Source organism: Heterocephalus glaber, unplaced genomic scaffold, assembly GCF_053883595.1.
Source record: "Heterocephalus glaber isolate CG9 unplaced genomic scaffold, H.glaber_assembly_v1.0 deba00000594, whole genome shotgun sequence".
NCBI lineage: Eukaryota > Metazoa > Chordata > Mammalia > Rodentia > Bathyergidae > Heterocephalus > Heterocephalus glaber.
Window position 1 is genome coordinate 13,193,703 of NW_028258151.1, and position 12,757 is coordinate 13,206,459.

The 12,757-nt window shown below is 37.4% G+C and overlaps 1 protein-coding gene across 32 annotated transcripts in view; it reads right to left on the reverse strand.

Moving 5' to 3' along the window:
* Positions 1–12,757, reverse strand: part of Aopep (aminopeptidase O (putative)) — a 418,900-nt gene that overhangs the window by 332,406 nt on the left and 73,737 nt on the right. For all 32 annotated transcript variants that reach the window (XR_015448844.1, XR_015448845.1, XR_015448841.1 and 29 more), the window contains one exon: positions 9,398–9,564. Coding sequence is in view for 25 of the 32 variants with exons in the window: in XM_021259370.2 (XP_021115029.1) it covers positions 9,398–9,564 (167 nt within the window). In the remaining 7 variants the exon portion in view is untranslated. The remainder of the gene's footprint in view (positions 1–9,397; positions 9,565–12,757) is intronic.

Here is a 12,757-nt window from a genome sequence, read left to right on the forward strand (position 1 = left end):
GAAGATTCCATCTTCCAAAGAAGGGAGAGGAAATTCATCAGTGACAAGAGAAAAAGGAAGAACATGATGTCATATGCATGGGAAAGAGAAAACTTTGTATCCTAAACTTATGAAAACTTTGCTAATTATTTGAGAATATTTTTATAAAAGGAAAAAACCTAAGAGAAGAAAAATCAAGATGTTGTACTCATCTTTCCCCATCAGTCATGCCTACGAACAGCAATTAAATACAAGATGTATGGAAAGTCAAGTCTAACACACTTGGGTAAACCACTCAACAAAATCCCAAAGCACTGCCACAACCACATACATATACCATCTCGCTTCTTTAGAGGCAAAGGGAGGTTACTTATCCTTGGAAAGTTAAGCATCTCATAGAACTTCATGTATTTGAAGAATTATTATTTTCACTGAAAATTAAAGCAGGCACATAAATTCCTGCTATTAAGAATATCCATGTACCTTTTTAACCTTACCACTATAAATCAGACAAACAGCAGGAAGCATTCAGAAACACCAAATTGATACATGCTTTTATTTAGCATATATCAGATTTCTTTCCTCAATCCTGCCATAGCCCCTGCTTCTTTTCTATCTCAAGATTCTTTCTTTAGCTATAATGTCTTCTTTCAGAGCTTCTTGCTCAAACTATCCCACGTTAGGATTATTTTGGAATGACTATATCACAAATTACAGATATCTGACAATATGTATAGGGATGTGTGTATTTGTGAGCGTATATTGACATACCATATACAATGTATATATTATATACTTTAAAATATGTATTATACATGCACATACATGATTATAATATATACATAACAGAGAGGGAAAACTTCCCTCCCATTTAGCTGTTCTCAGCCTCTTTCTCCAGTGCTTGGGTCTTTCAGCAAACCCTAGCTTTCTTTCTACCACTACTTTTGAGATGCTGATCTACACATTCTGGTGTTATGAGCTAGTGCCACTCTCTTCAACGTCCATGGCATGACTGTCTTTCATTAGTTCTTCTCCACTATTGCTCAAGGGTTGTAACTGGCACCAGAGCAATGAAGACAGTAAGATGCCGTGGGCTGGTAAACCCTGGGCAGGGTGATGTGCCAGGTCAGGCCACAGCTTCACAAGCATTAATCCGGTTTCTGCCCCTGCCACACTGAACGTTCTGGGTGTGGGAGGCCCAGGAGAGAACACCCTTCAAGATCTTCGTGTGAACTAGGTAAAAGAGCGCCACCTACTGAAGTGAGAACACAAACAGTTCTGTGAGTTAGGAGGTTTCCCTAGAGGGACATACTGCACCAGCCTTGTTGTTCCATGTCTCCCTGGACATTCTGGTCTAAGATGCATGACTGGCTCTGAAACTTCAGTATAAAACGCATGAGTGGACTGAACACCAAAGTGTACTGCTCCAGAGAGTCACAGGTAAACTGAAGCACTTTATTCAAAAGAACATGTGTCTATAAATGTCAAGTCCAAGCCAGAATCCCCAGAAATAACTGGTATGTACATGTTATTGGTCTACATGGTCTACTGAAATCTTCTCTGTCCAGAAGAAATCATGATGACTTCTACATATGCTGTATGTGGTAAGTTCAGGACAAGCAAGAACTAGTCAACAACAAATCACAAAACATCAGAATTAACTGACAAAGATTTTAAAAGTACAAGGCATTGCACGAGACCTTATAAGCGATATAACAGCAGAACACAGTCCTGGCTCCTCAGCAACATCTACACAGTGGGAAAAGACAAATGCATTTACTCTGTACTCTTACCCCTTAAAAACACATGTATGTATTCATACTAACCCAGAATATAGTTTCCAGTTATAGAAACAAGGAGCTTTCTCTACTTTGCATTTTTTCTTTGTGGGGAAAACACTTAATCATAACCATTCCTAAATACCTTTTAATTTACCATTTCCTTCTATGTAATTCCTGGTTGCATACTGTGGGAGCAGTCTAAATAGTATTGCTCACTTTGAGCCATCAAGAGGGAAGAAAAGTTGGCTTTAAATTGCACACAGGAGGGTCAACTCTGAAATCATGGCTTTTTCTTGGAATTTCCCACACAGTCAGGAGAAAGAGAATGTCAGAGAAATCATCTATTGGGCAGGCCAGAAAGTAGCATTTTGCCCAAAATGAAGTAATGTCTACAGTTTTACAAAGAAAAATGAAATCAGATCCTATTCAAGGGCACATGTAGTTTTTAACCTCTTTCACTTGTTCATATCCTTTTCCTCTTTCATTTAGAAGGAGCTGAGACAGTCTTATCCTCATCTTCTTGAGGATTTCTACAAAAAACAGAAGCTGAGTAATTTATTTTTCCAAAAAGTAGGAGTATGCTAAATGAGATTCTGTAAAAATAAAACTAATCAAAAAATTACCAGAAAAACATAATATACTGAATCAATTTTTTCTTTCAAAATTTACTGAGGCTAGAGAAAAGGGATAAACTCAAATTCACAGCATAACTAAAAGAAATGACCCTGAAATAATTGGGTTTTTTGTTTGTTTGTTTTTGGGTTTTTTTGTTACTGGGGATCAAACTCAGGACCTTACGATTGCAAGGCAGGCACAGTGCCACTGAGCTAAATCCCTGGCCCTACCCTGAAATAATTGTTGTCACTATTAGTAGTGATTTTAAATGTTTACTTCATTAACATATTACTTTTGTCTGATTACACAGACCACATGTACTCAGCAAATACATTTTTGAGCACTTGGCATATAAAAGCATTATTCTGGGCAATGGGTCTCTGTTTGCAATAGTTTGGCTGCATTTGGGCAGGGAATACAGGCTGACAATAACACACAGGATAAAACTGCTGCCCAAATGGCTCTATGCTGAGGAAGCTGAATAATAAATGAGTCAAACAAGTAATCTAAATCTATGGCCTTGACTTAGCTTTCTTGAAAAAAGGAGAACGACTACTTAGCTAATGAAATTCTTATGATGGTCACTACCCTATAGCCCAAACCATTAGCTTTCCTTTTAAAAGCAGTTAGAAGGAATGATTTTCTTCATGCAGAAAAGGCTCCAAGGTCCTCTTCTCATTTCTCTTCTCTGCCGAAGGGCTCCTGTCATTTCTGTTGCTGTTATCTGCTCCCAGGTGTTTTGCTTCTTTCGGGAAATCAGCTGGTGCCCAGAAAATAATCAGGCTGATGATGTGTCACTATGATGGAAACTGTGACTTGCTGGTCTGGGATTTGTCGATGGTGTTTTCAAGGACAGCTCATCGTTTTAAAGGACATTGTGTACAATAGAGCGGGGGTCCTATGAGACCAATCTACCAATCTAGAAAACATGGCTCAAAAGGAAGTAGCAACATCCTGCATCCACATACCCTTTCTCTCTATGGAGTGTAGACACATTTGTAGACATTATTCCATCCTCAGCTCAGCCACTTTAGATTCTGGCATAGAGCTTTATTAGTAGTATTTCCTGGTTGTCCTCTGATAAACCCCAGCTGAGGGCCTGTAAAAGAAACTGCAGTTCTGTGTTCTTTCTCCTTGTCCAGTTCAATCCTTCCTCAGTTTGAAGGGATAAAGTCTGTTCTGTGAGATCATATGAGGTGTAGGTATATGAACATAAGCAAATCCCAGTTAGCATCCACTTCATTTTAACTCTGCCCTCAACTGGTAATTCTGAGGGCAAAAAAAGGCCCACAGAAATATTCTTGGAAGTATAACAATTTCCATTAAAATTTTAGGGTTAATTCTTCTTTTAATTTTTTGATGATGATCTTCAAATAGGTAGACAGACCAACAATAAGACAGATATGCTTGAGGTCAGGACACTTTTTTCTGAAAAGGGCTAGGTAGCAAATATTTTAGGATTTGTAGGCCTTTCTTGAAAATAGTCAACAGTGCTACTTTAGCAGGCAAGCAGCTCTAGACAATGACTCTGATCCAAGATAACTTCATTTATAAAAACAAGCAGTGGGCTGGATCTGGCCAGTGGGCTATAATATGCTGACCCCTGAAATCATGCAGACATAAGTGAGTATTGCCAAATGATTTCAGAGTTCCCATCTGCATCAGTGTGTACCACTGCACAGGAACTTGTAGGGATAGCTATAATTATTGAGAGATACTGAAAAGAACATAAGGATGATGCTTATGTCTGAATATAGGCTAAAAGACATCGCAGCATGCTGTGTAAGCAAAAGTGTTATAGCAGAGAGAAGTAAAATGATGAAGTGGCTCATCATGTAGTACAGGTAAGATAGGAGTTTAACCTCAAAAAATAAAATCCTACACAGAGCTGTCAGTACTACACTTGTATTATATGGGGCAATTTCAGTTAAATTTTTGGTACCAGGGATCGAACTCAGGACTTCGCACTTGTGAGGCAGGTGCAGTGCCACAGAGCTAAATCCCTGGCCCTATAATTTTATTTTAGCTTTATAAGTTTATAAGAGTTAAAAGCACACAGAGTTTATATCTAGTCTTAGCTCGTAGTTTTGAAAATATCATTCTGATATTAATAATTTAAATCAGCCCTGGTGAATTATGAGATTCTTTTTCTCTCTGAAAAGAAAAATGATACTCAAATGATACTTTAAAACCACTGCTAAACACAAGGCCTTACATCTTAGGGCCAAACCATGAATGAGAAAGTTACGGGCGAAGTGAAGAGGAGTGGAGACAACCACATAGCATCCTGGGAGGTGTAGTTATCACCAGGAAACTGCAATGGGCTGGAAAACTCTAGATATAAGCATCTGTATGAGACTGCAATGTGGCATGTGCTCAATCAATTCCACATGTCAGGGAATGAAAGAGAGGGCAGAGAAAGACCCCACATGAGTCTAGCAGAACTTGACTAGACAACTGCCAACAAAACAATATAGTCTGGATAAATGAGCTGTGTATATGTAAGTCAACCTTCCCTCTGTTGAACCAAGGGGTTTCAGCTACAGGTGGACAGTGAATGGAGCTAAGAGAAACCAACAAACTTTATACTATCTGAGGAAGAAAGGTATGAACACTGTGGGAAGATAAAGTCCTGAAGGATAAAAGTGAAAGCAGACATCATTCTAAAGAATCAGGAAGAAGCCTTGGAAATAAATTTACTACAGAAACCAAAACCGATCTAGGAAACTGGCACTTTTGTTATCATACAAGAAGATATAACTTCTATGAATAATAATAAAAAACCATGAGAAGATAACAGGCTCAAATGTTAAGTATAACAAATTGAAATCAAAAGATAGAAAAGAGATCTTTTTTAAATGAAGGACTGAAATGTTACAATGACATAATTTAAACCTCCAATGGAATTAATAAAGAACAAAAATGACACTACTGAAAATCAGTGGCACAGAACATACATAAAAAATAAAAAGGTAACAGACTTGGTTTTATATCTAACAAAAAGAAAGGCTTGTATCTAAAGTATTGCATAAAGTATTTTTGATAACCCACAAAAACCCCCACATCTTTAAAATATGGAAAATTAAAGAGATGCTTTTCAAAGAAAAATATAAAAATGTGCAATAAGAACATGAAAAAGTGCTCAAGATTATTAGTCATCAGAGAAATACAAAATAAAACCATAATAAAATAGTATTTCATTCTCAGAGGACTAAAATTCAAAGGACTGACAAGATCAAATGCTTGTAAAGATGAGCAACGAGAACTCTCATACATTGCTGATAGGAATATAAAATAACACAGCCACTCTGGATATTATTTGTACATACTAAATCATAGTTTAAGTTTAGAAACTTACATATATACTTATCATATGACCTAGCAATTGTACTCTTTGGTATTTACCCGAGAAATGAAAAGAAAAATCCACAAAAATGTTTTATAGATGAATGTTCACAGTGTGTTTTACAAAATGACCCAAACAATCCAAAAGGGTACCAACAGGTAAGTGGATAAACTGGCTCATTCATATAATGAATGGATCACTATTCATGCAAACCAAAAAACAAAACCAAGCTACTGACACCTGCCACAATACGGATCAATCTCACAACCATCGTACCAGACACAAGAGTATACACTGAATGACTCCATTTATATGAATTTTTAGAGGAAGTAAAACTAATCCATAGAAAGGGAAATTAGATCAGAGGCTGAGTAAAGTAGGAGAAAGGAGGATTCAGTGCACCAGCACAGGAGAATCTCTAGGGTAGTAGAAATTATACATTATACATATATTATATGTATCTGTCAAATCTCATTGAACAATACATTTTAAATGTTTGCATTTATTACATATAAGTTATACTTTAATAAATTTGGGGGGGGGTACCAGAGATCGAACTCAGGTCCTTGTGCTTGCGAGGCAGGCAACAGAACCACTGAGCTAAATCCCCGGCAAAAAATTTATTTTTTAAAAGGCACCACTTCTAGATTTGTTCTAACGTTTTTTGTTTTTGTTTTTTCTTGTACCAGGGTTCAAACTCAGGACCTTCTACTTGTAAGCCAGGCACAGCACCACTGAGCTAAATCCTCAGCCCATTCTAAAGTTTTGAATTACACTGTATTTTTTTTTTAAAATTCTGAACATCTAGGTAGCAAAATCAGATGTCTTTCAAAGAGTAAAAATATTTAATACCAAATTTCTCTTTAGAAATACTAAACATGACAGTGAAAACAATTATAGTCACTAAAGAAAGAAATTACTTAAGAAACATATCTAGGCAAGAACTGTTCATAAGTGAATAAAATTGAAAGCCAATCTGTATGAGAGGGATGTTCAGAAAATACACCATAAATCCACTCTTCTAGGAAAAAATATTGAAGTCCTTTCCCAGCCAACTGAGAGACAATTCAAATTTAAGAGCTCAAGAATGAAGACAGTCTACTTATTAAAAGTATGATTTGAAAATGTAAACCAATAATAGTAATTCCTAGAAGATAAAATACAAAAAAAAATAGAGATAATATTAGTTCCAAATCCTAGACTTTACTAATTAGAACTAGGGAATATTGGTGAAATAAATGCCCAATAAATTCCTTATTTAATGTGAAATAGAGTTCAGAGCTTTCAGTTAACTAAATTGTAAAATACCCACTTATGGAATGCTCTATAGTCTTAAAAATAATGAACAAGCTCTTTATGTTCTGATACGAAATATCTATAAGATAAATTTATTCTAAAGAAAGCAATGCCATGCAAAAATGTGTTTGGCAGGCCATGATTTATAAAACAAAAGGGGATTAGCTCAGTGGTTCCGCTGCCTGCCTTGCAAGAGCAAGGACCCGAGTTCGATCTTCAGTACCAAAAAAAAAAGGGGGGGGGCTGAGAAATGTACAACTAAAACTAGTAACCTTGGCTGCTTTAGGCAGTGGATTAAATAAAGAGTAAGAAAGAGACTTTATTGCAAATGTTTTTTGTCTTTGCTCATTTGTAAATAAACCATATAAATATTATCTACTTTTAAAATAAAATTTTTAAATGTATTGTCTGTTTTGCTTTTAAGAGTCAAGTAAATACTCACTGAAGACTTAATATACATACAAAGATAAACAAGATACCACAAATCAGAAAAGATACAATAATCTCAGAGATATTGATTTCTACTTGAAAAAAGGTAATTTTTAATTTTCATTTCACAACTACACTGAAAATAAACTACAGAGAGTAAAGAGTTAACTAATAAAAATTAAACTATAACAACATTAGAAAACAGGTGAATTTTAGGGCAAAGAAAGATTTTCCAAGAGGAACCTGATAAATTTTATTTCATAAAAATTTAAATCTCCTATTGATCAGAAATATCATATAAAATTAAAAGGCACATTAAAAAAAATTTCCAAAGATGAATGTCATTATATTGTATACCTAAAATGTACCAATAATTAGAATGAATAATTGATAATGCAAAATAGGAAGAAAATGTCCAAAGGGGTAGGGATAGTGGGAGGGGCAGGGGAAAGGAAAGAAGGGAAAGGAAAAATGATGAGAAATGGAAAAAATGGAAATAAAGTCTTTGTAAATAGGGAAAGGTGGAGGGGGTGAAGGGAGGGCTAAGAATGGGGAAAAAAAAATTAAAAGGCACACTAACTGGCACATTTGTACAAATGCAATAAGAGATTAATATCTTCTTTTAAAGAGCCAATCAAATTAAAAAAAGACAAACTGTTTGAAACCCTCACTAAATCCTCAGTATAATAATGGACAAAACATACGAACACATAGGGAGTGAAAATGGTTAAGAAACATATAAGAACAAATGAAACTTATTGATAACCAAAGTAACCCAAACTAAAAAGGGACTCTCTCTTGCCTATCTGCTGAGCAAAGTTTCAAGAAAGGAGACCCTTATAATCATTGTCGGGTTATATAAGTTGGCACAATCTTTTGGAAAACAATAAGAGGTATGTACCAACAGCCATATACTCCAAATTTAGACTCTGTAACTCTGATTTTAAAAGTTCCACTTAGAAACTTAATGTAACTTTATTTATAATAGGAATAAAACCTGGAAACAATCAAAGTATCTAATATATTATGTGAGTGTTAAATTCTGATATATTCACAAACAAAATATTTTACCAACGTTAAAATTATACTTAAAAAATAACCTAGGTAATGTTCAACATATAGTATGAGTGAAAAAATCAGAATAAGCACTATTATATGCTATGATGACAATCTTGAATAATTTCAACTATACATCCAGATGGTAGTAGAGGAAAATGAAACAAAATGTAAACAATCATTTTTCAAGTTATTTGACCTTATTATTTTTTTTCTGAATATTTTCAAGTTTCTAAAATAAATATGTGTGTGGAGACACCATATTTTAAATAAACAAATATTGCAGCTACAAAAATTTTACCTGGCATCAACAGACTCAGGATCTCAACTGAAAGAGTTAATTACTGAGTAACCAAGTAATTCACAAAATCTGAACAATGTATTAGCACTTGCCATCCATCCTTCCAGTAGACCTTTGGTTCAGAGCTTCATGCAGGCGAATAGTATATAGAATAGATCCTTTGCCAGGACAATGCTGTGGGCTGGCCAACAAGAGCTCTGTCTCTCAACATAATGAATAACCATGTACAGATACCATGTCCAAACCACAGATAACTCAGCCATTTGTAATGGGTTTCCATGACACACTTGCCTGCTTAGAAAGTCTTCAACCAAGACCACCCACTTATGGCCCACAAGCCACCAGGTGAAAGTAACTGCTGAAATAAACTATGAATTGATAACTGTGGTAAAGAGCCCCAGATTCCACACCCAGACTCCCCAGTTCCCATCTCCATCCCCTGCTTGTTTTCTCTGGCAACATGTTTTATAGTATGTTCATTTCCAACCCAACTAATGAAGCAGCTCTTTAAAGTTTAGAAAAATAGTACTTATTGGGTTCCTGGGTCCAGCATGTGTGTGAAACATAAATAAGCAAAGAACACATGTACAGTACCTTCATGAAGCTGTGTTGGCTTGGCAGAATTTTCTCCACTCATTAAAACAACAAAAGATGCAGCTGCTCGAACTGTAGCCTGCCATGTTGACATGGCAACGGGTGGCTCCTGGCATGGAAAAAGGGCCCTGTTGTTTATGGGAGATCCCATAGTATAAACACATGGCCTGCAAAAGAAAGACAAAGACACAAAGGAGGAGAATCTTTAAAATGAGTTGTCACTTTTCTCACCACCATGGAAGTGAAGGTTAAGTTGAGCTTTCAAAGAGAAAATATTTGAAGCTTTGTAGTTGACTGGTTTCAAAGCATATTGAACTGAAACTGCCAAAGGGCTGGCTATGTGAATAGCTGACTGGTTATTTCTCCCAAATGAATTACTTTAAATATGTAAAGAAGATTTTTAAGAAAAAAATATTTTTGCATAACATTTTAAATATAAGACTGCCAAGTTATAATTTATATTACCCATGCCCCCTCTCTTTAGACCCTTATGTCTTCAAAAAAAGTTATAGAGACATTCTTACAAGCTTTTTGGAAAGTATTCTGGAAAATAAAATATGTTTGGAGATCACTGAAATATTAATGCTTGGAAAAACAAGCTGGTGGTCTCAAATCCAGTGCTGGCAGGCAGTTACCCCCAATCTTAGAAACCACCTTCTCAAATGGAACCCTTGTGGGAATCCTTGTGTGGATGCCAAGAACAGGGGTTGGCATATAAACAGGACTGGAGGTCACAACAACGAGGCTTGTGACGGGAAGGCCAAGTGTACACAGACCTTACTTAAGCAAGTGTACGAAACCAATGGCATGACGTTAGGACTCGTTCTGCTACAACTAAAATACATAAACTCACCCAAACCAAGAAAGATCCCTTCCACAATTAAGTCATGGTTGACAGAGATGGAAAAGATCTACAAAATCAAAGGAATCCATTCTTTTGACACCACAGAGCAGAAAGCAAAAGACTGACTTCTTGGGAAAACATCTTAGGAAAATGTTTCCATTTTTTGTTTTTCAGAAGTTATGACAAATATGAAGTTGTTTTAATCAGCTCAACTTACAGCATAAATTAATAAAGTACTATTTCTTTTGGATAAGCTGGTTTTCCTTTTCTATTATCATCATTTTGACTGAACATTTATCTGTTCCTACAATGTGCAAGAACAGAACAATGGCTCTACTCTATCAGTCAAGGTCTAGTAAGGAAAAGAGAAACAAGCCTAGGAGGTCTTACTAAACAATTTTTTTCTGGCAACACATGAAACCCACACTCTACCACTGAACTATGTTCCCAGTACTAAAAAGGTAACTTAATATACGGAACTGGCCATTCAAATGATAGAAGAGCTGAGAAACCAAATGGGGGACAGTGAGGCAGCGCAGCAATTAGTGACAGCAGTAAGCGGCTATGACTCTTCAGCTGTGTTACTGGTCACTGCGGCAGGCCAGGAGTCACAGGGGAACTGTTCAGTGAGAGCTGAGACCGAAGAGGAGCCTCACACCAAAGCTGCTGAAGGAAGGAGGGAGAGAATAAGAAATGCCTGCTTCCCATCAGCTCCTGTTCTTAGATCTTTCACCAGTGCTCCCCACTGGCTACACCAAGTGGGAAGCCAGAGCCAAGAGAGTTTGGGAAATGAAGCTCCCTGTTATTCAAATGAGATCACAAGAAGAGCAGAAAGTGGATCTTAGGGCAAACCCAGGACTGCATCACACTGTCCTGCAAGTGTACATGCCAAAATTTCCACATGGCTCAGGGAAAGATCAGAAAGAATACCTTACTCCCTGCTGACTTCTAACTTATTAAATGATAGTGGGTGGGTAAATCGTTTTACCTGTCTGTATCACCAGTAAAATGAGGGAGGAGGGTGTAGGTAGGTGACCTCTTATGTTCTTTATTCTCTGGTCAATGAGTCTGATTCTGTTTATAGGACTCAGAATAAAGAACAAATTTTCATGCAAGACCCAGAATCACTTATCAATTTAAGTGAGTTCGGAACTCTCACTCCGATCCCTTTGGGTCCTTGGTTAAATGACTTAACCTTAGATAACTCTCCAGCCTTGGGCTATGTAAGAACTTAATGAGGAAGGCTGCTAGTGCTCACCTTCTCCCAGGAGCAGCTCAAATCACCAGGCAGGTGGGGTCAAAGTATACTTCACTGGGAAAATTCCACCTACTAGATGTCCTCCCCCAAAAGAACAGTCCATCTTAAAGAAGGGTCTCAAGGAAAATAATTAATCCCAGCACTCTGGAAAGCTGAGGCAAGAGGATTGCATGGTTGAGTTCAGCCTAGGTGACTTACTGAGACCCTGTCTCAAACGATTTTTTTTTAAAAAGGAGGGGGATCTGGGTTGTAGCATGGTGCAAAGGACCTGAGTTCAATTCCCACTACCACCCCACCCCCCCAAAAAAAACAAAGAGTTCCAAGAAGGTTCTTCTAAACTACATATACCTGTAGAGCTAAACCTTTTTGTGATATTTATATTTACAGAGAAGTAAACTAAAAGGCCCCTTCCTAGAAAGCTCCTAAGACTTTCTTTTATCTAATGGAGAAATACTACAGAGGCAGAATTAGGATGATTTAGGTTTGCTGGTTCGAGAGAAGGAAACAAATACTTCTTTGAGTTAGCCACCTTCTGAGTTTGCCCCATGATCCCTGCCTTCTGCTAGTCATACCATTATGCAGTCACACCCACAGGGTTGGTCTCAATGGCCAAGAGGATATGGCAGAAGTGAGGGCATGTCACTTCTGTGATGAGACAACAAAAATATCAGTGGCTTCTGTCTTTAGGCCTGTCTGTCTGTCTGTGTCTCTCCCCCCTCCCAATCATTTGCTCTGGGGGAACCCAGCTGCCATGTCATGAGGACACTGAGGCAGCATAGGGAGGGGTCCATGTAGTGAGGAAGAGAACCCTGGGTAACAGTCAGTGAGAAACTGAGGCTGCAGCACCACTGTGAGTGGAGGAGCTTCTATCTTATCAAGGACTTGAGATGCCTTCAGGCCCAAGGGATAGCCTAAGGGCAACCTTCAGATAGATTCTGAGCCACAGCCACTTGCTAAACTGCTCCTGGATTCCTGACCCTCAGAAACTATGTGAGATGGTAAATGTTTGTTCTTTTAAACTGCTAAATTTGGGGTGATTTGTTATGTAACTTGTATTAGTCAGCTTTCTTGTCACTGAGACACAATACCCAACCCCTCCCCCAACTTAAAGGACAGGTTGATCTGTCTCGGTTTCAGAGGAGTCAGTCCATAATCAGTGAGGGTTCATGGCAGAAATATGGTGGAAGGGCATGGCAGTACAAAGCTGTTTAATTCTTGATGGCTAGGAAGCAGAGCAGGGGAAGAGTGGCAGAATGGA